The 26,140-nt window shown below is 43.1% G+C and overlaps 1 protein-coding gene and 1 long non-coding RNA gene across 3 annotated transcripts; one reads left to right on the forward strand and one right to left on the reverse strand.

Moving 5' to 3' along the window:
* Positions 1–10,852: 10,852 nt before the first annotated feature.
* Positions 10,853–23,853, reverse strand: LOC146041891 (uncharacterized). Of its 2 annotated transcripts, none has more exons than XR_014463655.1 (3): positions 23,831–23,853; positions 14,658–14,757; positions 10,853–11,089 (listed from the first exon to the last, which is right to left on the reverse strand). It is a non-coding gene; the product is annotated as an uncharacterized LOC146041891 (long non-coding RNA). The 2 variants fall into 2 exon arrangements; XR_014463654.1 differs by lacking the exon at positions 23,831–23,853 and adding an exon at positions 23,662–23,810.
* On the forward strand, positions 11,264–13,829 carry LOC146042359 (nicotinamide N-methyltransferase-like). Its single transcript, XM_083162335.1, has 3 exons — positions 11,264–11,288; positions 12,128–12,335; positions 13,285–13,829. The coding sequence occupies exons 1-3, from the start codon at positions 11,264–11,266 to the stop codon at positions 13,715–13,717; spliced, it is 666 nt and encodes a 221-aa protein (XP_083018461.1). The 3' UTR covers positions 13,718–13,829.
* Positions 23,854–26,140: the final 2,287 nt, after the last annotated feature.

The following is a 26,140-nucleotide window of genomic DNA, read 5'->3' on the forward strand; positions in this document are numbered from 1 at the left end:
GCAGATTATGAATACAAATGGCTCATATGAATTGCAATGAGGTGGGAGGTGGGATATGGTGTTATCTTGTATAATATTAACCATGTTCCCCTTTTTTTTGTTCTCTTCCCCTCACAAATGTCCGGCTTCATATGAGTTAAATACCAGCCAGATTACAATTATATGTGCAATTATTAGTGCTGCTATTTATAGGCTATTTTATTGTGCAAATTGTGTATCTTCCTGTTTTTTATAATTATGCCACTTTTATAACCATGTCTTTTTTATAATCATGTCTTTGTTATAATCATGTCATTTTATTGTGTAAACTTTTTAGTGAAGATTACTTAAATGTATTTTAAAAGTCTTACAAATATGTATCTTGAGTATACTGCAAAGCATTTTAGATAGGAACGTATTTTAAAAGTCTGAAGCCGGGCTAGGTCAAATATGGGAGGTTTTTTCCTGAAATTACGTGATTGGACAGGACCTCCTTAAAAGCACCTCCCGGCCCTGACAGCGGCACATCTTGAAAAAGGATATACAATATCCGAAACGCGTTGATGATCTAGCCGCCAGCGTCCAGCAGCATCAGCGAGTCTGACCTCTCAAGCGGCAATACACGGAGCCCTCCTGCCGGCGCAGTCTGCAGCACGCCAGTCACTGAGGGAATAGCCGCCGCCGACCGTCTGCTCTCGCCACTGCCTGCTTCCATGAACTTTTTTAACCTTGTCTTATCGTTTGGATTTATATGGATGTCTTTGTATGAATAAACCTGCGTTTTACCTGTCACTTGGAGCCTGCTGGTAAAGAAACCTTTTTATGCACGCGAGACAGAACTTAAATGTAAGTCGATTTCATGCTGACATTCCCTGCCACTTCTCCGCTACCTTGAAGTCTTGTAAAGAAACTCTTATGTGAACACCTGATAGAACTAAATTGTAAGTTCAAAGTCCTTATAGCACCAGGAAGATTTCTGACGCGGGGACTCGTATACATTATATCCCAGATACACTTTATTTGGTTTCTATACAGCGCTAGTCTATTGCTAAATTCTTTGTCTGCTTTGTATGTACTTGGGTTTGGGCGTTAACCCACTGCAATAGACCAGCAGCTCTCTCAGTCCAGCGCTGGGTACACACAAAATTCTTTGTTCTTCCAGTGTACCTACGCCTTGCTTGTGCATCCAGCTGCAGGACTTAATCCTTAAGTGTGTTTAATTACACCTGTTTACTTACACCTCTTTAATTACATTTTTATTGCCAAGTGTTTGCTTTTTTATAATATAATGTTCTCACACCGCAGAATCAGAGAAGAGTGCATACGCACCCTCTTTGATAAAGAAGATAATGAAGTTATTTTAGGGGATGAAAGTTTGGACAGTATTATGTCTAAAATAGAGAAGCTACTCATCTCCGAAAGTAAAATGTGGTGGGAGATAGCTACACTTGAAAGATACCTTAAAGAGAAACTTATCCCTAGAGGTTTAAAAATAGAAAAAAACCCTTCTTTTTTGATTGAATCAGAATCATTTAAAATAGAGTGGCAAACAATTCTGGATAATTGCTCTGTTTCCCTTATGGAGCATATTATCCAGGAGAAACAGAAATCCTTAAAAATCACAGAACAAGAAATAGAAGTGCTATATAGTTTAGCTCAACCTTTTAAAAATTCTGAAGATTATAAGGAATTAGAGAAACGGATCACTTATAAAGTAGAAAAAAATGAAAAGGATTTAAAAAACAAAAAACATAAAAAATATAATAGGGATAAGAGAGATAAAAGTGACAATAAAGAGGAATCAGAAGAGTTTGATTCTAACAAAAAGAAACCTCAAATTATTCATAATAAAAGTAATAACAATAAAAAAATTAACATTAAAAAATTAACATCTAATACCCCTCTAAAAAAAAGGGAGACTTATAATAAAAAAGAGATCATTTATGAAAGAGGTAACCACAACATCCCCAGATCCAATCACTTTAAATCTAATTACCAAGCTGAAGGATATAGGGTAGGTCCCCATACCTCATGGAGGGAGAGGGAATACAACCACCCTGAATCCACACGGAAAGATTATAGATCTGAGGGCATTGAAGAAGATCAATGGTATGATTCCCCCGAAATTAGGACTAATAAGAAACAATGGAGAAATAAAGATACCAACAGGGATTATTTTTTAGAGAAGCGCCCCCAAAGAAATTATCACACATAAAGCATCGTCCAAATAAAAGGGGTAAAAGAGCGGGATGCAGGTTAGGAATGTCTAAAAATAAAAGGGATAAATTAAAAAGACATAAACCTGACCAATCCCAATCTGATCAAACAGAGGAAAACGCTGAAAATCCTGGAGAAAACAACACTAAAAGTAACTCCACTATATATAATCTCAGCGATTACACTCTCACTAACGATGAGAAAGACCTTTTGGAGAAAGGTCTCAAATTTTCTCCCTCAAATAGGACAGACAAATTTGAGGTCTTTACAGACTTACAAAGGTTCATTAGAAAATTGGCGTTGAAAAGATTCTTTATTGAAAATAATAGAGAAATAGATCAGATCCCTACAGGTGAGATCAATATTTTTAAACGCAAGTCAAAATTCTATCCGCGACACAAACGCGGAAGTTATGTTGACGTCTTTGAAAATTTAGTCAAGGAAGATTTACACAAAATGTCATTTAAAAGTAAAGAAAAGAACAATTTAACATTGGGCCAAAGAAAGGCTATTAAAACCCTAAAGAACAATGAGGACATAGTAATAAAACCGGCGGATAAGGGCGGTGGGGTTGTAGTCCTCAATAAGGTGGATTATCATAGAGAGATTGCCAATCAATTGGCTGATAAAGACACCTACAAAAAATTGAGGGGGGACCCCACCGCCCAAATCCAAAAAAAGATGGATGTCTTCATCAATCTCTATTTGACACAAAATAGCATCACAGAGGAGGAGGCAAAATATCTTAAAATAGAGAACCCATCAGTGCCGGTAATATATATTTTGCCTAAAGTCCACAAAAGTACAATTAACCCTCCTGGCCGTCCCATTGTGGCAGGGGTGGGATCTATTACTTCCAACTTGTCCCACTTCCTAGACCACAAAATACAGCCACTAGTGAAAATAACTAAATCATATACAAAGGATACCTCGGCTGTTATAGAGAAACTATCAGGACTGGCATGGGAGGAGGGTGACCTTCTTGTCACCGCTGACGTGAGAGCCCTCTACACTATAATTCAGCATCATCATGGAATGGCTGCCACGGAACATCACCTAGCTAAATCCAATATAGATGGTATAGAGAAAGAGTTTATCTTGGAAGGCATTTCTATGATTTTGAATAATAATTTCTTTTGGTACGAGGGCGACTTTTACCTCCAGACGGCAGGAACTGCTATGGGCACCAGGCTGGCACCCAGTTATGCTAATTTATTCATGGCAAGGTGGGAGGACCAACAAGTTTGGTCCGACCACCCCTGGAGTGCCAGCCTGGTGCTATGGGTCAGATATATAGATGACCTCCTGTTCGTCTGGAGGGGAGGTCAAGATGCTTTAAATGACTTCTGTATGTACCTGAACAATAATGATCAAAATATTGACTTGACATATACCATCAGCCCCTCTACAGTCAATTTCCTTGATCTGACTATTTTTGTTGATAGCTTAAAAATTTGCACAAAAAACTATACCAAGCCGACCGACTGTTGCTCATATATAAGCAGCATGAGCAATCACCATGCAAATTGGATAAAGAGTATACCCTCTAGTCAGTTTTACAGACTTAGAAAGAACTGCACTAATATGAGTGACTATGAGATTCAAGCTGATACCATGAAAGAAAATTTCCTTCAGAAAGGGTATAACCCTATCTGGATAAATGAAGCATATAATAAAAACCATGATGCTGTCTCCACTGAAAAAACTATAAAACCAGAAAGCAAAGAGGTACGCTTCATTACCAGATATACATCTCAACATGTACAGCTTGAAAAACTTATTATTAAGCATTGGGGAGTCCTCACCAGGGACCCTATCCTCAAAGAACATGTGGGACATCGCCCCAAGTTTGTATACCGCAGGGCAGATAACCTTGGAAATATCCTGGTTAGGAGTGCTCAAGCCGTATCTAAAAGAACCACCAGGGTTTTATCTAAAGGTTTCTACCGCTGCGGTAATTGCTCTATGTGCAAAGTATGTAAAACTCCACCAAAAATAACTGAATATATGTCCAATACTAATAATGAGAATTTTAGTATAAACGAGTTTATTACATGCAACTCGAAAAACGTTGTGTACCTTCTAGAATGTCATTGCGGTACACAGTATGTTGGGCGGACTAGTAGACATCTTAAAGACCGCCTAGCAGAACATGTTCGCAATGTCAAGAAGGGTTATGAACTGCACAGCGTTTCACTACATTTTAAGGAGAAGCATAATTGTGACATAAGGGGACTCAAATCCTTTTGTGGTATCAAACTTTGCAAATCTGACTGGAGAAAAAATGATATCGAAGAACGGTTGGCTAAGACTGAAATGAAATGCATTTTTACTTTAAACACCATGATCCCTAAAGGGTTAAATGCAGATTATGAATACAAATGGCTCATATGAATTGCAATGAGGTGGGAGGTGGGATATGGTGTTATCTTGTATAATATTAACCATGTTCCCCTTTTTTTTGTTCTCTTCCCCTCACAAATGTCCGGCTTCATATGAGTTAAATACCAGCCAGATTACAATTATATGTGCAATTATTAGTGCTGCTATTTATAGGCTATTTTATTGTGCAAATTGTGTATCTTCCTGTTTTTTATAATTATGCCACTTTTATAACCATGTCTTTTTTATAATCATGTCTTTGTTATAATCATGTCATTTTATTGTGTAAACTTTTAAGTGAAGATTACTTAAATGTATTTTAAAAGTCTTACAAATATGTATCTTGAGTATACTGCAAAGCATTTTAGATAGGAACGTATTTTAAAAGTCTGAAGCCGGGCTAGGTCAAATATGGGAGTTTTTTTCCTGAAATTACGTGATTGGACAGGACCTCCTTAAAAGCACCTCCCGGCCCTGACAGCGGCACATCTTGAAAAAGGATATACAATATCCGAAACGCGTTGATGATCTAGCCGCCAGCGTCCAGCAGCATCAGCGAGTCTGACCTCTCAAGCGGCAATACACGGAGCCCTCCTGCCGGCGCAGTCTGCAGCACGCCAGTCACTGAGGGAATAGCCGCCGCCGACCGTCTGCTCTCGCCACTGCCTGCTTCCATGAACTTTTTTAACCTTGTCTTATCGTTTGGATTTATATGGATGTCTTTGTATGAATAAACCTGCGTTTTACCTGTCACTTGGAGCCTGCTGGTAAAGAAACCTTTTTATGCACGCGAGACAGAACTTAAATGTAAGTCGATTTCATGCTGACATTCCCTGCCACTTCTCCGCTACCTTGAAGTCTTGTAAAGAAACTCTTATGTGAACACCTGATAGAACTAAATTGTAAGTTCAAAGTCCTTATAGCACCAGGAAGATTTCTGACGCGGGGACTCGTATACATTATATCCCAGATACACTTTATTTGGTTTCTATACAGCGCTAGTCTATTGCTAAATTCTTTGTCTGCTTTGTATGTACTTGGGTTTGGGCGTTAACCCACTGCAATAGACCAGCAGCTCTCTCAGTCCAGCGCTGGGTACACACAAAATTCATTGCTCAATATATTGCCCAGTGTGTACGGACCAACCAGTCACAAGAAGTTTTCATTAATGAGACTTTGATCAGCTCACCACACAGCGGAACTCTACTTCCAGATCTCGCTGTTGCTGCTTCTTCAATAAACTGACCTCTCATCACATCACAGGGGCTTCACTCCTTGCTGCTGAGAAACGCTTCTCATTTCTGCCCGCGGGTCTATCTAACCAAGCAGCAGCTCGTCTCATATGGTGCAGGTGACACCCCTGAGCTCCCGCCCGACACGCTGCACGTCTCTCCCCGGCAGGAACGCTGAAGCTACACATACTCTCTCCCCCCATGTGCGCCTAGCATGCTACACTTCTTTCTCTCTCCACCTGGTCCGCTACACATACACCCCTCCCCCGCACCGTACTCCCGCTGTGCTACCTCTAATAAGCTCCCGGCGCGCTGCTCCCACTGCGCAACATGAAAAATAAAGAAATAAAAACTTTAACTATAGAAGGGTGCAGGAGATAGCAAGCTGGTCTTTGGGGCCCCCCTAAGCCCCTGGGCCCCATAGCAGCTGCATCCCCTGCACCCTCTGTAGTTACGCCACTGATTTGGAGGTTAAAGATGAACCTTCTAGACTTGAGTGGTTAGCTGCTCAACGTGAGTGGATGGAGGCACTTCAAGATCAGAACATGAAATTAGTAGTGGGTGCTGCCCGGAGGGGCTATCAGAACTCAGATAGAATAGGCAGGTATTTAGCCTACCAAGCGAGGGCAGAGACCCCCTCTGGCAATATTCAATCAATAATGAGAGTAGATGGGGAAATGGCGTATACTACAGCAGATATAGCGGAACAGTTTGTGGACTATTTTTCCACCTTGTATGCCTCTGACTCCAGATGCTCGCAAAGTGAGATAAAAGATTATATCAGGGGAATAGATATTCCATCCCTGGATATCCAGGCAAGTACAGAGTTAGAGGCCCCACTGACCTTAGACGAGATTAAAAGTGCAATCAATGACCTTCCGGTAAAGAAAGCACCTGGACTGGACGGAATACCAGCAGAATTTTACAAAAAATTCTCGGACAGCCTTTCCCCGCTACTATTGGAAACATTCTTATCCTGTTTTGAGACCGGCAAACTGCCCCCATCACTGGTTGAGGCAAAGGTTACGGTCATCCTAAAACAGGACAAGGACCCCACTAAAGTTGAATCGTATAGACCTATCTCAGTGCTCACTGTGGAAGCTAAAATCCTGGCAAAAATCTTAGCCAAACGCTTAAATAAACACATTACTAAAATAATCCACCCAGATCAAAGTGGCTTTATGCCAGGTAAGACCACCTCCATTAATTTACGTAAATTATATAGCCATTTGCAAACCCCGAAGGGAGAAACAACAAGGGCCGCAGTGGCCTCCTTGGACGCCACAAAAGCCTTCGATGTAATAGAATGGCAATATCTTTGGATTGTTCTCAGGACCTTTGGCATAGGACCACAGTTTATAAAATGGATCCAACTATTATATCTGAATCCTCAAGCGAGAATTACAGTTAATGGATGGACATCTTCAGCCTTTGGGTTGGCAAGAGGGACAAGGCAGGGCTGTCCGCTTTCCCCTGTCTTGTTCGCCTTGGCAATAGAGCCCCTGGCGTGCCTGCTGCGTAAACAGGCTGGACTCACGGGCCTTAAAGCAGGCTCTAGCCGTGACAAGATATCCCTGTACGCAGACGATCTTCTAATATACTTAGCAGACTATGAGGTGGAATTGCCCAGGGTTCTGAGAGCGATAGATCGCTTCGGGGAGATGTCAGGGGTGAAGATTAATTGGAGTAAATCAAACATACTTTCGATGGATTGTAGGGGGGCTCCATCTATCCCACACACACTTCCTATGGAATGGGTTTCTAAGTTTAAGTATCTTGGGGTTTGGATCTCCCTGGATCCAAAGGAGTACATTCCGTTGAATGTTCACCCCCTGATGCTCTATCTGGAACTTAAATTTAAAGCCTGGAAAAAACTTCCCTTAACGCCAACTGGGCGGATCAACCTTGTAAAAATGATCGTTCTCCCAAAATTACTATATGTACTTCAACAATCCCCAATTTTTCTTCCGGTGCCACTATTTAGGAAAATTAATAGTTTAATAACATCGTTTATTTGGAAAAACTCGAGACCCAAAGTTAGCTTGGAGACGCTAATGAGAGATAGAGACCAGGGGGGGTTAGGGGTACCAAATCTTAGGAAGTACTACCTGGCAGCCCAACTAGCACAGATGACTGAGTGGATAAAGGACGAATCTGAAGGTAATTTGATTCACGATCTGATAAATACAACTACGACTGGTTGTAAACCCTTCTCCAGATTGCTTCAGGGACACACTATGATAGGGGACCCCCCATTGGTGATCCAGGCCATAAAGGTCTGGAAGGAAGCAAATAAGGTAATAGAACACACATGCTATGATCCACAGCACCCAATAGATGACAAGTGGTTGCTAGGAGATCTTAAGGAACTCCAGATACGGGAAGTTTGGGCTCCTTATTCCGTGTTTTACCTGAGTCAGGTGTACTTTGAGGATGGGTTCAAATCGTTCTTACAAATGAAAGCAGAATTTGACCTTCCTCAAACGCACTTTTTCCGCTATCTCCAACTCAGAAGCACATTAGTTCAACGTTTCTCTGACCCTCCCTTAAGATTTGGCCCCTCTCCGTTAAAAAAAACTATAGTCTCCAGCAATAAGAAAACTACATCTAAGTTATATAGATTATTACTCAATGAATCATCAAGAGATTACTTGAATAGCTTGAAAGCTAAGTGGGAACAGAATGTGGGGGTACTGCAAGAAGAAGAGTGGCAGCTGGCAATACTTTCAATATCTAAAGCTACCAACTCAATAAGGGTCCAGCAAGTGCAATTTTTTATTCTCCACAGGGCCTACTTGTCAACTACCAGGATGATAAAATACGGTGCAGTCTCCACAACACTCTGTAAGAGATGCAGGAAGGCTGAGGGTACCTTCTTTCATTTGTTTTTAGAATGCCAACCAGTAAAGGAGTTTTGGAGCGAGGTGAGAACAGTGTTAACTGAAACTGGCATTCAGCCTGAAATGCTCTCTTTAAAAAGCTGCATTCTGAATACTTTTACAGACCAAGGGTGGGATTGGGGCCAAAAAATGTATGTTGTAGTATTGACAGCTCTTGCAAAGGTGGTTATATCCAGGCACTGGATGGCAAAAACAGGACCAGGGCTTAATGAATGGGTAGCACTTGTAAATTACATAGCTCGCCAGGAGAAATATCTCCATATGGGACGGAATACACTAGATAAATATGACACAATCTGGCGAAACTGGAAATGCTCAAAATATTGGAGCTTTAGTAATGACTCAGGATAACCAGACAGACCGGCTAATTCAATGTATTGTTGTTATAGACGTGTATATACACTAAGGCCACCTAGCATTATTGCTGGACTTGATCACGTACGAAAAGAGCTTATATAGTTTGTTTATTCCCTTTTTTTATTTATTTATTTATTTATTTTTTGTTGGTTTTGACTCATCTATCTATTCACTTATTACACTGTCTTCTTAATAGGGATTATGTATGTATTGGGAAGATTACTTGGGACAGTTATTATGCTTATTAATATTCTGACACAATATTGCTCTTACTTAAAGGGCTCACAAACGCACCTTAATGGATTGTACTTACACAGTTGCACAATATTAAGTATAGATTATAGGATGAATACACTTTGTTCACTCAGAATTATATGGTTAATGAATTTAAGACTATAGTCGGCTATAGCTAATATGCACTGGGCTTCCTCTAGCTTGTCTTCCTCTTCCCTCCTCACTTGGAACTCCTTCCCACATCAAGTAGATGGGATGAATATCCCTTGAACTATAAATATATTCGTTTGAGTTATGTCCCTACCAAAGACTCTAAAGTATCCTATAAAGATATATAAAGAGGGGTCGCTACCAATAACAGGGGGTGGGGATGGCCCAGTCCGATTTGGACAAAGCCCTCTCCACCTATCCTGTTAATCACCACTAATATCAGATTAGAACTGGGCTTGGCTGCCTTGTACTTGTATGTATTAAGTGTCTGTGTTTGTTTATTCTAAGTATTACAGTCTTCCTTGACTGTCTTACTTGTGTCTTATTATGTCTTCGTATTTAAATTATCTGTTATGTATAACTTGAAAACTTAATAAAAAAAAAAAAAAAAAGGCAAAACTCCCAGATAAAATATCTGGGAATACAAATTCCAAACCGAATAGACCGACTATATTCTAGCAATTTTGAACCGCTGATGACATCCATGGCAAACTCCATGGAGGCATGGGCGAACTTACCACTGTCCCTGCTGGGAAGAGCGGAGGTAACCAAGTCAGTCATAATTCCAAGACTGCTTTACGTCCTCCAGATGCTCCCCATGAAAATATCAAACCCGGATGTCAAAAAGATTAACTCCGGTATCTCCAAATTTCTATGGAATAGGAAAAAAGCAAAAATTGCCCTACATAAACTTCACCTCCCTAAGGCCTTAGGCGGCCTCAACATACCCGATCTTAAACTCTACTCAAAAACGCTCCTATGCAGATTTGCTCTGGGCTGGTTGACTGAATTAGGAACCTACTCTGACTACACCTATGACTGCGCACTACTCGCCCCCTTTTCCCCTAGCGCCCTCCTACACACCCCGAAAACAAAACTACCAAAGCATATCTCTCAAAATACACTTTTCATGGATATTCACACGGCGTGGTGGTCTGTCTCCACAGCGTTGGGACACACCCCCTCAATATCCCCTTGGATGCCCCTATGGGGTAATCCCATGTTACCCCCAGGCCTAGACTGCACAGGATTTAGAAGATTGTTCCACAAAGGACTAAAAAGCATATCTCAGGTATTCGACCCTGGAGGACGTCCTTATTCCATTGCGGAGCTACAACTCAAATTTAACTTGCCACAATCCTCCTCATTTCCTCTCCTCCAGCTCAGCCACTTTACTCGCTCCCTTCCTCCAATCAACGCCAAAGGACCTGCCATGTTGCTGTTAACCGGAGCTGCGGCCAAACTCCAAAAGGGTAAGTTCAAACCTAAAATGTTTTATGACCCATTAGTGACCCTGCCAGGAGCTAAAATCCAAAAACAAATGGAAGAATCGTGGGTAAAAGATATTAATTTATTAGAAAACACTCACGGCATATTTAAATACCACATCAAAACTATAAAAATACTGAAATCTTCTGTACTGCAGGAGGTTCACATAAAATGTATTCACAAGGCATATATTTCCCAACATCAGCGCAGCTTCTTCGTCCCTGACGAAGATGGCACCTGCCTGAAATGCCGCTCCCCGAAGGCCTCCCTGGTTCATAACTTTTGGTCCTGCAGGCACATAGCTAGGTTCTGGAACAAGATGGTGACATATATTAGACAACATTTTCATTTTCATGCCACCCTTGACCCCCTACCCCTGCTATTCGCCAACTTTGATCCATGGCCTATACCCTCCCCGGCCTCTAGGCTAATCCCCATCCTCACGCTTATGGTCACTGTGGCCAAAAAGATCATACTTAATGCATGGATAAAACCCCATATACCCAAGGTATCGGAGATGGAGATATTGCTAATGAAGTATTTATACTATGACAAATATGACCTTCAGAGGCACTCCACTCCCTCCTCCACCTCAAAATTCCTGGCGACATGGGGCCCATTTATAAACACCCGCCCTCACCACCAGAAGACCGAAATATGCAAACTCTTGGAAATCCCGATGACTCCATCTTAATCTCAACCAGGTAGAAGAAAACCCTCATACAATTCCCTCGGTTTATCCTAGAAGTATTTAACTAGTAGCAACTGCACACCTCCCCCCCCTCCCCCCCCTCTTATCTCTTTCCCTTTCTACTCCACCATTTACGTATAAGGAAAATTAGAAAAAATTAGAATAAGAAGTCTGTAGTTGTATGCCACCAGTTGCAACTCTGAATATTATATAGCTCATATACACTTAGAATTCCCAAATTCCCGAGGTAACTGGAATACTATTTGGGTCATATATCTATAAGTTGTGCTTAACCTTTCACATGTTATGTTCCCCCGGGAATGGGACAACCGTGACCCTATGCAAATGTTCAGTTGTAGCTGTTTTATTCTGACTGTATATCCATTTCTTGTTCGAATAAACATATTTTCAAAAAAAAAAAAAAAAATACCTTTATGTGTCTATTACTTTATTGATACTACTTATAGCAATGTATTAACTCTCAGATTGCCAGGCAATTTTTACTGCATAGCTGTAGATGAAGGCATCCATTATTATGCCATGAAACATGCTTTACATTATGAAATCCGATTTAGCATTGTTGGTACATACATTAATTTTGTTTGCTGTTAACTCCTTGTAACTCTGTAGAATGCTGTGTTTTTCTTTCCACGCAGGTTGTATTAAAGGAGAAACCTTGATTGACATAAGTGTCGGATCTATTGTTCATCAACTTTTTGTTGTCTGTGAATTTTTTATAGAGATCACGATACTAAAATTGGCAGATTCATGTATTATGGAACTCAACAAATGGGTGAACACCCGCACTGGGGCGTTTGATTGGACTCATACATCTAAGATGGTTACCGAGCTGCAAGGTATCAGGTAAAGTATTATTCTAAATATATAAGAAAATAAATGATGAGTCAATATGGACATAGGTAGTGAGTGTTTAAAGGGAAAGGTAAGAAAGAGTGAATGTGAGAAGATAACGATGAGAAAAGATAAAATATGGCATTTTTAAGAAAAAGGGGATTAGTAAAAACAAAAAGCACTCAGTATTATGTCATGAAACATGCTGTACATTATGAAATGGGATTTGTTGAGTTCCATAATACAAGAACCTTTTACCAATCCCCCATTTTCTACAGGTGCCATACTGTATTTTATCCCTTTTCATCTTTTTTTCTCATGTTCATGTTTTCTTCCATTTCCCTTTAAGTGTTCATTACCTATGTCCATATTATCCAGACCATATTGAACTGCTCTTCTTTACACCTAGCGTGATTATTCTCAAGTATTAACTGATGAGTCAAATAAAAAAAAATAATCGGTGGGGTTTAATACAGTCCGTTTTCGCTTTAGGTGCATGATATTACTCGCCGAACTCAGAATTTCTTTAAAAGCGGCAAATTGCTGCTTTAAAAAAAAACCTCAGAGTTTGGGTGGCATCTTTCACCGTAGACAAATTTAGACTGTATTACATTCCGTCAGATCAAGAAGGTAGATTATAAAGTATAGTAAATATTTCCTGTTTAATGGCCAGAATTTCTCCAGATTCAGCAGCTCAAATTGTGGCTGTAGCAATCCAGAGTTGAAATATAACAAATTCACATAGAAAAAAGAACACTTAAGATCTCAAGGAACACTCAATTGTTTCATAGAATTTATTGATAGTCACAAGTAAAGTTTTTATGCTTTGGACAATTTCATTTTTTGTGGACGATGTTAAAAAATACTGAATATTAAAAAATACTGAAGTAAAAATTGAAATTGCAACTTAAGCCTCCTGTATTATATAATATAAAGTGATGGTTTACAGTATTTTTTTTAGTGTTGAAGAACAGGAAAAGGAAGAAAAGTTAAAAGAATCAATTAAACACATTGTGAAATTCGACTTCGGCAAAGAGAATCTCACAGATCCTGAGGTGTTACAACAAGCTGACTGCCTACTCACAACGTGGTTGCTGGATGTGGTCAGTCAGGACCACCAGGATTACAGAAGCAAACTGAGGAAGATGTTGAAACTGCTCAAACCTGGGGGACACTTAATTTTAATTGGATGCTTAAATACAACATATTACACCGTTGGTAATGAAACGCTACATGTTTTAAATTCTGATGAAAGTTTTATAAAACAGACCTTAATCGATGAAGGATTTAGAATTATTTCTAATGAGGTTCTTGATAGACAATTAGAGAGCACTTTAACAGATTATAAACAATTAATACTCCTTACTGCTACTAAAGAGAATATTCAGGAGTAGTGGCCATTGGCTGGATAAACTTCTTAATAACCACCAATCTAATCTAGGTAATCAAATCTAGGTAATCTAATCTTTAATCATCAGGTCTTTACTAATGTAATTGTGCTGCAAAAGGAGCTCAAATTTATATAAATGAAAGTACTTTCAGTTTTGGTTCTTTTATTGTTATCTTTCTTAAAATATAATCCAAATTTAAAACAAATAAAATGTAACAATGTTTCAATTTTGTATGTTTTCCTTATTCCAATGCATGTACGGAAATATAATTGATAGCGGGTGTTCTTTTCTAATAAACCTACTGGCACGCTCCTGATCTGCTGAGTCTACTCCAGCTAGTTTATTGCCTCCCTGGTCTGTAAAATATTTTGGATGGACTAGTTTGGTCATAATTACTGTATGTCTAACTTAACTTACTTTATTCACTATATTTTCAAATGTATGAGGAAAATGAGTCACAGTACAATTAGACAAATAGTGTGAAAGGGAAAATAAAAAAAAATATAAGGAAAGAAAAAGAGAATGAGAAAACCAGAGAAGAATCAAATTCAGGGAATAAGATAAATGGAAAAAAAAAAGGCACTGAATTCTATTTTCAAAATTCGTATAACATCTGAGACAAAAGTTGTCCCCAGCTCACACGGGGAGGGTTAATGATGTGCATATAAAGGTTTCTTTCGCAGATCCTGGGATTCACAGGCACATCAAAATTCCAATACTAAGATTGATCACTTGTTAGCAAGGTGACGTACCGTACTCACACAGCAATTTATTGGATAAATAATATCAAGGTATCTTTAGGCTTCCCTTTTCCAATTACTTTGCCAACCTGGCTCAGTGGGGGATTATTGGCATGTTAGAAAAGGGAAGAGGTCTCAGTAAAATAGTTTAATAATACCAAGAACAAATAGTATAATAGGTATATTCAATAAAAAAAAATTACTTGGTAGGCGACCTATTGGCCAGAAGCCGCACTCTATGGTGGTAAAGCGTCACAAGGATTAAGTCAGTCACTCCCTGCCTTGGAGAGTAATAGGACACATCTGAAATCATAAACAAAATACGGTGTTATGAAACCGGTAGAATATTATCAGAGATCAGGTGGTTACGCATGCCCAGCGATCCTCTAGTCACCTGCATACTAAAGCTTAACCAATAGCAGGCACCTTTCCCAGGTGAATTAAGTCCACCCAGTACTCAGATGCCCTCAGGTCTTACTACGAACAAGGAGACTATTGAAGGCTGGGCAAGTGCAAGGAAAGTTATACTGGAGTAGACAGACACACACACAAGACAAGTACCAAATACTGGACTTGCTGGTACTGGTAAATGACAGGACTGGAACATAAAGCTGCACCGATGCAAACAGGGAGTTAACATTGATCACATACTGAAACAGATTTCATAATGTACAATATGGTTCATGGCATAATACTGGGTGCCTTCATCTACATGCAGTAATAAATGTCCGGCACTCCGAGAGTTAATACATTTCTATAAGCATCGGCAACAAAGTAATGGACACATGGGGCGAAATGTAATAGGGTGCGATTTTTGGACGAGTTCCAAACACCTTTAAAAATCGCGTTTTTTTACGCTAAATCGCATATGTAATGAGATGCGAATTAGCGGCAAAAAATGCGATTTGCCACGATTTCGGGCGATTTAAAGTCCTGAAAATGTGCGCATTTTCATATATGCGATTTTGGTAAAAAAATAAAAATAAAAAAAAACGGCGTGCGGTCCCCCCCCTAAGCATAATCAGCCCCGGGCTCAAAAAGCCGGTGCTGGTATAATAAAATCAAAGGAACAATCAAGTTGGGGTTCCCTGGATTTTATAAAACCAGCACCAGGCTCAAGGTCCGGCGCTGGTTCACAAAATACGGGGGACAAAATGACTAGGGGTCCCCCGTATTTTAAGAACCAGCACCAGACCCAACCAGCCAGCAGGGTAATGCCACAGCCGGGGGACACTTATTATATAAGGTCCCGCGGCCAAAGCATTAACCCCCTGGCTGGTCAGCATGGGCAGGGGTCCTGGGGAAGTGGGGACCCCCCCCAAAGAAGGGGTCCCCCCCTCCAGGACTTACCAGCCCATGCTGAAAGTCCGGGGCTGTCCCCGATGCCCCTGGGCGGTGGGCATTGGGCTGATGTAAAAGTGTAAAAAAAAGATTAAAAACTATTGTCTTATGCTGAAGAACTATGAGTCCCAGCAAGCCTACCCCGCATGCTGGGACTTGGAGAACCACAAGTCCCAGCATGCAGGGCATTAAAGGGCCCGCTGGTACCTGTAGTTCCATAGTACAAGAAATAGTTAAATAAAACACACTGACACCCTGAAAAATAAAAGTTTAATACATACACAGCCCACACACACTGATACTTACCTACCTTGAGCCTGTAGGTCGGTCCCTGGATCCTGGGTCCGGGCTCCGGGGCTCCAGGGCAGAAGAGTCCGGTTCCGGGGCCTTGGTCCTGGTTCCGGGGCTGGTCCTGGGGTTCCGGGGCTCCAGGGCAGAAGAGTCCGGTTCCGGGGCCTTGGTCCTGGTTCCGAGGCTGGTCCTGGGGTTCCAGGGCAGAAGAGTCCGGTTCCGGGGCCTTGGTCCTGGTTCCGGGGCTCCTGGGCTGAAGAATCCGGGGTCCAGGATCCGAAGTAGTCCACAGGGGTACCTGAGGAAGGAAATCCTACTCACCTGGTCCCCGGCGACGACCCCGGCATCTTCAGCTCCAGGCGCGCTGCTCCCGGCTGCTGTGGTACCCGCTCACGGACTGGAGAGGCGCAGAGATGTTTCATCTTCCGCGCCTCTCCTCAGAATGATTTCATTGGCCGTCTAGCGGCCAATCAGGAGCCAAGAATAGAATCATCCGGAGGAAAGGCGCGGAAGATGAAAATCTCTGCGCCTCTCAAGTCCGTGAGCGGGTACCACAGCAGCCGGGAGCAGCGCGTCTGCCGGAGAGGATGCCGATGTCGTCGCCGGGGACCAGGTGAGTAGGATTTCCTTCCTCAGGTACCCCTGTGGACTTCATCGGATCCTGGACCACGGACCAGCCCTGGAACCCCAGGACCAGCCCCGGTACCAGGACCAAGGCCCCGGAACCGGACTCTTCAGCCCTGGAGCCCCGGAACCCCAGGACCAGCCCCGGAACCAGGACCAAGGCCCCGGAACCTGACTCTTCTGCCCTGGAGCCCCGGAGCCCGGACCCAGGGACCGACCTACGGGCTCAAGGTAGGTAAGTATCAGTGTGTGTGAGCTGTGTATGTATTAAACTTTTATTTTTCTGGGTGTCAGTGTGTTTTATTTAACTATTTCTTGTACTATGGAACTACAAGTACCAGCGGGCCCTTTAATGCCCCGCATGCTGGGACTTGTGGTTCTCCAAGTCCCAGCATGCGGGGTAGGCTTGCTGGGACTCATAGTTCTTCAGCATAAGACAATAGTTTTTCTTCTTTTTTTTACACTTTACATCAGCCCGATGCCCACCGCCCAGGGGCATCGGGGACAGCCCCGGACTTTCAGCATGGGCTGGTAAGTCCTGGAGGGGGGGGACCCCTTCATTGGGGGGGTCCCCACTTCCCCAGGACCCCTGCCCATGCTGACCAGCCACGGGGATAATGCTTTGGCCGCGGGACCTTATATAATAAGTGTCCCCCGGCTGTGGCATTACCCTGCTGGCTGGTTGGGTCCGGTGCTGGTTCTTAAAATACGGGGGACCCCTAGTCATTTTGTCCCCCGTATTTTGGGAACCAGCGCCGGACCTTGAGCCTGGTGCTGGTTTCATTAAATCAAGGGGACCCCTATTTGTCGGGGACCCTGATTTTATGTCACCAGCACCGGCTCAATGAGCCCGGGGCTGGTTATGCTCTGGCGGGGAACCCCGCGCTCGTTTTTTTTTTTTAATTTGCGTTTTCCTGCAAACGTGCGATTTTCAGACATGAAAATCGCACATTTTCAGGACTAAAGACATTGCACCACCTCGCACCTATTCGCACTATTTGGCCCGTTTTTCGCATCTCATTAAATATGCAAAAAACGGCCCAATCTTGCAATTTGAAAAAAGGGCGAAGTGGTGCGATAAAAAAAACGCGCATTTATCTCATCCCATAGAATGTCACCCGCTGTCTTTTATGGGAGCCAATACAAAACAATCACTTCAGCCAAAAAAGTTTATTTCCTGTTTCTGAAGGGCTTGGTTTGTTAAACTGTGTATGTTCTTTTTAATATAAAGCATAAAGGTAGGTGGAAGGGCCCAAGGACACTACTTTCGTTTTTTTCAATTTAGGCTGCATTTTCTGGGATCATTCTTGACAATATTCTGCCAGCTCATGCTTCTTCTTCTTATTAACAATATTTCATGAGTGTGCTTGACTGGTAGTGTGTAATAAATCTAAGAATAATCATATAATAATGTATTTTTTGTGAGGGGGCAATAAAGATGGTCTTTCGCAAGTACACTGAATCTCTAGTATTGACCTGACTCCTGAAGCCATCGATTAGATAGGATGCGATCATTTGATCTACAGCATGATGGTCGACAGTCATTAGGTCAATACCATTAGGTCAACATGGGAAAGGGTCGACATGGGTCTAGGTCGACATAGGAAAAGGTCGACATGGTTCTAGGTCAAAAGGTCATCAGTTCAACAGGTCGTTAGTTCAACAGGTTGTTATTAGTTTGACAGTGTCTAGGTCGATGTGGGGTTTTTCACTGTTCTTTTTGAGCTGACATGTGCCGACAGGCGGTATATCATGCCCTACCATCCACTAGACGTGGCGGGAGAAAAAAAATTGTGTGCCGAGCGTAGCGAGGCACTGTGCCCGACGCATTACGAGAGCAGCGAGCGACTGCGGTGCACTTTAAACTGTGTCCATGTCGACATCCATGTAAAAAACAGTGAAAAACTCCATGTCGACCTTTTGACTGTCGACCTAGACATTTTCGAACTAACGAACTGTTGAACTAACGACCTTTTGACCTTTTCCCATGTCGACCTAATGGTGTCGACCTAATGATTGTCTACCATCATGCTGTAGACCAAATGACCGCATCCTGATATTTTGTGATAAGTAAAGAGATATATGCTGGTGCTGTATGGTTAATAGCTTTATATGTGAGTAGAAGTATATTATATTGAATACGGTAAAATACAGGCAACCAATGGAGGGACTGACAGAGCGGATCGGCAGACGATGAGCGTCTTGCTAGGAAGATCAGCCTAGCAGCAGCATTTAAAATGGATTGCAGTGGCGAGAGTCTGTTCTTGGGAAGACCAGTTAGAAGACTATTATAAAAGTCAATGTGGGGTATAATGAGTGCATGGATAAGAGATTTAGTAGTGTCTTGTGTGAGATAGGGTTGTATTTTGGATATGTTTTTTATATGCATGTAACACAAATCTAATACGAATTTGTGGACATAAAATTTGGAACAATGCATGCAAACTGATTCACCAAAATCAGTTCACCAAAAGATCATAAAAAAATTTGGTACTTGTGTATTATCACGGAGCCCATCGCATCGCATACCACTAAATAGGCATGGTATGCGATGTGATGTGATTTTTGCGTGAAAATGCCCAAATGTACAATTAAATATTGCATGCCAGCAAATGGCATGCAATGCGATGGCATGCGATTTTTAATTGTACAAGCACCCTGATGGGTGCATACAGTGTTAAATGCCCCCAGAATGTGAAATGGCCCCCCATTGTCAACACGACCCCCACTATCAACGCCAACCCGAAGCGTGGCGAGCGCAGCAAGCCCGTGAGGGGCGGCGGAATGCGTCCTCTGACCTTTTGTATACCCCCACTATCCACGTCGGCGTGGAGTTGATATCAGATAGTGTGGCGAGCGCAGCGAGCCATGGAGCCTGAAGCGTGGTGAGGGGACGCGGAAGACATGTAAAGTAATCTGCGTCCACTCGCAGGGATCGCCATGCTTCGGGCTTGGTGCGCTCGCCACACTATATAAAATCAACTCCACGCCGACGTGGATAGTGGGGGTATGAAAAGGTAGGAGGACGCGTACCGCCGTCCCTCGCGAGCTCGCTGCGCTTGCCACGCTTCGGGTTGGCGTTGATAGTGGGTTTGGCGTTGACAATGGTGGGGCATTTCACATTGTAAGGACCCATCAGGGTGCTTGTACAATTAAAAAATCGTATACCATCACCATCGCATCGCATGCATCGTATGCCTCTATATGGCATGCAATGTGATCAGATGCCCTACGACGCACATCGTGGGCGCCGTGATAATACACAAGTACCAAAAATTCTATTGCATTGCAACATAGGGACTGATTCTGGCAGGGCAGATGGAACATGTACACCGTGCTGTCGAGAGGGGGTACTTTTTACCAGGGCCCAGGTCTGATGGAAGGGCAGAGATCAGGCAGTGGGAGTAGAGAAGACAGCGGCCGTACATGTGCAGAGAGAGTTAGATTTCGGGCAAGTTATTTTGTTTCTGTGCAGGGTAAATACTGGCTGCTTTAATTTTACACTGCAATTTAGATTTCATTTTTTTTTTTTTTTTTTACATTTTTCTAATGTGTAATAGTCCTTTCTACTTATACTTTTTAATTACAGTTAGTTAATCAGAGAAGCCATTTGCCTCAATGGGGCTTTTTCAATTCCAACCACCCTGATTCTGTTTGGATCCCATACACAAAACTCTTCTAAGCCACATGGAACCATACCGCAGTTTGCAGGCACCCAGGTAGTGTCATAGCCACAATACTGTCATGTTTTCTGCAAACTATGGCCGTTGCGATCTATTTTTATCACTTTGCCTACATTTATACGTAGTGGTCTCTATTATTTCCAGGATATGATTCGGCCTTTGTTATATTTCTGAAGACATAGATGCCTGGTCCTAACATGATGTCATAGCATTTTGATTTTTTTAAACCGCTTTGAATAATCTGTATAGATTCTGCCAATGTGGTGCCATGGTACATAGTGTAACTTGTATAATCCTGTGGCTAAACCATTCCACCTGTGAAGAAAAGACATGACATGTTTTTTTAAATTCATCTTGCTTAAAGCAAATTTAGTCAAAGTTAGTTAAACTTCTTTTGCTACGAGGTTTAGCTTTGGACAAGTGAAGTGCCCCTAGTAGTATTCGGCCATAGAAATTATGACGGGTGGGGACACTAGTGGAAAAAAGGTCTACAAGCTGGGTCACGCCCAGGTTGGAGAAGTGTACAAAATCCTGGTTGCAACCCGGCTGGTGTAGTGGAAAAGAGGTATTAATACGCATAATGCTGGGTGGGTGATAGCATCTCCCAGCGTCAGCTACTGCATTGCAGTGAACAAGATTGTGCTGATTCATTTGATATGTAACACTCTTTCTTAAAAAGGAGTAGGGTTACAAATTTGAATCAGAGCTGGCAGAATTTGCTCCCCTCCGCCGGCTATTTCCCGCTGTCATCTCATCTTGGCAGTGGGCTGGGATAAGGCAGAGGTGGGGTGGCACGTCAGGGGCTCAGAGTTTCTGTCCACCCTACTCCCCTCTAAAAATGGCCACCACCATTGGGGAGACAGACACTAGAGGTCCTCTTACACTTCTAGAGTCTGTCAAGAAATGTAGACAGGGGCTACCGCACCAGGATTATTTGTGTCATTTTTTAGAGGGATGGGTAATCATATAAAGTTTCATCGGTAACATCAGATTTTTGGTTCCAATGTTCGATGTTTAACCCTGCAATGTTGAGGATCCAATGTTTTCTCAACATCGCTACATTTCTCCCCCGATGTTTCTCTCAATTTTCCAATGTTTTTTTTCTTTTGTGTGTCACTGTGTGGTGCTGTCACTGCTTTCGGCAGCCAGCTCACTCCTTGTTTTATATCCATTAACAACTTAAAAACAGATACAAAACAGTAACACACCAGGCCAGATGCACTAAGCTTCAAAAGTGATAAAATGGAGAGTGGTAAACCACCAGCCAATCAGCTCCTACCTGACATGTCACAGGCTGTGTTTAAAAAATGTCAGGCAGGAGCGGATTGGTTGGTGGTTTATCACTCTCCATTTTTTCACTTTTGAAGCTTAGTGCATATGGCCCTGTGCATGGTGATGATACAGACTTCAGTTTAAGGAGAGAAGAGAAAAAAAAAGATTAACTAAAGAGGAAGTGATAACATTAAACGTACTGTATAGTATACCCCTAAATTGCAACACAATAAGGCCAGTTTTTCAACATACAGTATGTTCTATGTTGCATTGTATGTACAGTTTATTTTGTTATTTTCTATGTTCAACTTAAGTTATTAGCCTGTTCTTACTGTTCTAAATCAAGTTAAAAATGCTACTTCCTCATCTTTGCGGCCACCGCTTACGCTATGGAACTTATGTAGCATACGGCGAGCCGCGAGGGTAATTTTCGGAGTCCACGCCACCATCTATTACCTTTAGTAATGTTGTGGCGAGCGAAGCAGAGCGAGCCACCGAGCCTGAAGCGTGGTGAGCAATCGTGAGGGGACAATCGCGATTCACGTAGCGGCTAACGTAACTCATACCTCCCAACTTCTGTGCTGATGAAATAAGGACAAGCGCCCGAAAAGGGGGCGGGGCGTATGCAAATGAAGGTGCGGCTTATGCTAATTAGCCGCTACCTCATTTTCATACGAGAATAGACGCTGTGCGCATGCACACAGCGTCTATTCTATTAGATTTGGGGGTCTCCCAACTGCCACCCCCTGCAGCGGGACAATGCCTGCCGCGGGTGAGACAGCGGGACAGGACCCGAAAATCAGGACTGTCCCGCTGTAATCGTAACAGTTGGGAGGTATGGTAACTGGTGTAAGCGGTGGCCGCAGAGATGAGGAAGTACCTTAAAAATATTTAAAAACAGCAGATTGCGAGCTGCTGTGATTTGCTGCAATAAAGTACCAATGTTTAGGTCTAAATGATGTTTTCTAACCAATGTTGAAAAACATAATTTAACTGATGTTTTCTTTCAATGTCCCATCCCTATCATATTAAAGGTGATGAATATGTCGTAATACTGAGACAGTAAAGGTGTCCCACAGTATCGACAACCTACATACAGTAACTGGTAATGTGAATATCTAAGTCAAGTGGGTTTCAGGCTCTTTGCCAAGGGGGATTACATGCTCATTGCCACAGGGTAGTTAAATGCTCGTTGTCAAGGAGATGTAAAATGCTGCCGCCAGCCAGGCAGGATTGATAGCCGGGCAGAGAGTGGTAGGATGCGGCCATTTGAAATCTCCAACCAACTTGCGAGCCAATTGGTCGCTCCTGATTGGCTGCCGGACTGGGAGCTCCGATTGACCTGCTCTGAGGACAGTTCACACTGGTCTCTGTCCAGCCCAGCTGGCGGCGGCTGTCCCTGTTACCGAGAGCATCAGCCGAGTAAGGCCCCCTTGATTACTTTTGTAAACTGTGTACTCTGTGTAAAGGTAGGGCCAGCCCTGGGTGGATATATAGGGGGGCACTAGGATTGATGGGAAAGGGTAGTGTCTAGATCCCCTTCAGGTTTTGCCAATTTTCCCATCATGCCCTGGGTGTACCCGCACTCCTCTGTAGGGATGGCCATCGTTGCCATTGCCATCGGTGGCAATTCTGCAACTGGCCATCGATAGTGCTAAACTATGCAATGGATGACCATTTTTACATATCGATGGTCATTCATTGTGTTTGATTGGCCTTCGGGTCAATCAAAACACGGGGGGGCCTTCGCGGCTGTCGGGGGCGGAGCTATGCTCCGTGTCCTGGCACTTTGAAAAAAAAAAAAAGCAAAACATCGTTTTGCTGTTCCATCGGTGGAGGGAAACCATCTGGTTCTCCCCCATCGATGGCAAAAGTATTCGACATCGGCCATGAACCATCGATGATTTCGAATCATCGATGGTCGATGGCCATCCCTACTCCTCTGTCGTGGCAGCTCTCTCTAGCTCTAGCACTACGCTGCCAGCAGCTACTGTACCTGTCAGCGGAGGCAGCTCCCTTTCAGTCCCAACCCCACTCTTTTCCCCTGTCCCTACAGTCGGCACCCGGCGGCAGTGCGGGATACAATAATCATAATAATAAATATATTTAGTAAATGGCAGGGGGGAGGGAGCTACTCATCACTTGTTCAAGACGAGTACACTCACACGGGCCTATGCTCGCTCGCCCCGCGCACCACACTTACGTCAGTAAGCCCCGCCCCTAAGTGCTGGGGAGGCGGGTCCCTCGCGGCAGTTGCTTGACGTCATCAATCATGTGTTTTTGTCACGTGACAGCGCGCGGACGACGGTTGGGATGAGAGATCGATGCGCTGGAGGCGGTTGTGTGAGGTTGTCCCAACTTTCAAACTTCAGGAGGATTATACAGCCATTGCCCTCCAGCATATGGCCCAGCACGGTGAGGGAGTGGAAGCAGAGGTAGCAACTACCCCCCACTGATACTGCCTCCGCGGGGTTGTGGGCGGCCGCTGCCAAATAGGAGAGAGAGGCAGAGCTGTCCCCAGTGTCGCGGCTGTTGGTTGAGGGCTGGCCCCGTGGTATGTTAGATTGTGCCCCCCAGGTGATCACACACACAGTGCATAGCTCCCAACATTGCTAATGTTAAAATCGGGACGTGGAGAGAGGCGGGGCTAAATGGGGGAGCATCGGGTAAAGGGGCATGGCATACTGCTACGACCGCCTGTTTTTATAATTTCTGGGGGTGTTCCCAGTACTCTCTTAGAATAGAGACCAGGGCTAGGCAAGCCCCGAGCTCTCTCCCTGGAGAAAGGGATGGCCATCGATGCCAATAGTTCAACTGGTCATTGATAGTGTTAAAATATGCAATGAATGACTATCAGTATTTTTAACTATCGATGGTCATCCATTGTGTTTCACTGATTGGCCTGTGGGCCAATCAAAACACAAGGACGGGGCTTTCATCTGTTCCCCGGCACTTTGAAACAAACAAACAAAAAAGCAAACCATCTGGTTCTCCGATGGCAAAAGTATTTGCCATCAACCATAAACCATTGATGATTTTGAATCATCGATGGTCGATGGCCGTCCCTGCTCCCTGTTTTTCTGCCTGTAGTGAAGAGATGCAGAGCACAGGCATCTTTTCAGCAATCACCAATGTGATTTCTTGCTCCACCCCAACTGCGGTTCAGTCTCCAAATAGGGGACAGTACCAATGTAATCGGGTCTGGAGGTATGCACTGTGTGCGATCGATGTGCAGGATTGCGATCAGGCCGGGACACATGCAGAGTGAGATCTGCAACAGGGCTGAGTTCGGTGTCAGGTGGCTGAGTATGGGGGCGGTTCTATCTGAGTATCCGGGACACTCATCAAATACCCTCCCTTAAATATAGTGAAAGTGTAGTCCCTGAGGATAATTGATAGCCCATTTTAGCCAAAATTTGTCTGGAACCTTTGCTTGGACCAGCCATCAATGGGAGGAGATTTTTTCCAGGCTGGTCCCTCCTCTCAACCATGTCCAGCTTTCTGACCTATAGTATTCTCCAGAATCCAGGTAAATGAATTACTTATTCAAATGAGTAAGTCTTTACTTATGTGTGTACTTATATTTTTCCAAATTCCCTTCAGGAACAAACAGCCACTCAGGAGACGTTTTTAGCATGCAAAAAAGAAATTGTATTAGGGCCCTAATACAATTTCTTTTTTGCATGCTAAAAACGTCTTCTGAGTGCCTGTTTGTTCCCGATGGGAATTTGGACTGATACATGATTGGTATTTGGCACTGTGGGCAAGTTTTTGTTTCTGATAAAGAGTTCCTGCAGAGTTGGATTTCTATATATATATATATTCTGTTACATAATATGTCTGTATATGTCCATTTGTGAAAATAGTACGGAAGGGCTGCTGGGGGGAGATCACAGGAAATCAGTTCCGATATATCGCAACTGCCAAAAAGCAGCCACAATGTACACTGATGGCAGCAAATTCAATTTATATTTTGTTCAGCAGGTTCAGTCTCCGATTTCTCATGCCGATCCACGAAATCAAGTGTATGGCTGAATTGTTTTTAACTCTGGACACCCTCATCCCGAGGGACCTTAATGAGTAAAATGCAGTGAATATTGGGTACTTGTTTCCTAGCACGGCGCCCATCGCATCATATACCATAAGACTAAATAAGGTATACGATGGTATGCGATGCGATGTGACGCGATGTTGTAAAATTGTATGGCATTGTATGCCATACAATGGCATACAATGCGATGGTATACGATTTTTTTATTGTACAAGCACCCTGATGGGTCCTTACAATGTTAAATGCCCCCCCACTATCAACGCGAACCCGAAGCATGGCGAGCGCAGCGGTACGCGTCCTCCCACCTTTTCATACCCCCACTATCCACGTCAGCGTGGAGTTGTTTTTAGATAGTGTGGCGAGCCACCGAGCCTGAAGCATAGCAAGGAGACACAGAATACATGTAAAGTTATACGCGTCCCCT

The sequence above is a fragment of the Crinia signifera genome, chromosome 19 (assembly GCF_055691185.1).
Source record: "Crinia signifera chromosome 19, ASM5569118v1, whole genome shotgun sequence".
Lineage (NCBI taxonomy): Eukaryota > Metazoa > Chordata > Amphibia > Anura > Myobatrachidae > Crinia > Crinia signifera.

What these genes read in the sequence shown, in the direction of transcription:
- LOC146042359 (XM_083162335.1), top strand. Translation starts at nt 11,264, where the DNA reads ATGGATAAAACCCCATATACCCAAG. An exon ending in TAAAACCCCATATACCCAAG is followed by an intron (nt 11,289 to 12,127) that starts GTATCGGAGATG and finishes CTTTCCACGCAG; the next exon opens with GTTGTATTAAAGGAGAAACC. An exon ending in ACCGAGCTGCAAGGTATCAG is followed by an intron (nt 12,336 to 13,284) that starts GTAAAGTATTAT and finishes TATTTTTTTTAG; the next exon opens with TGTTGAAGAACAGGAAAAGG.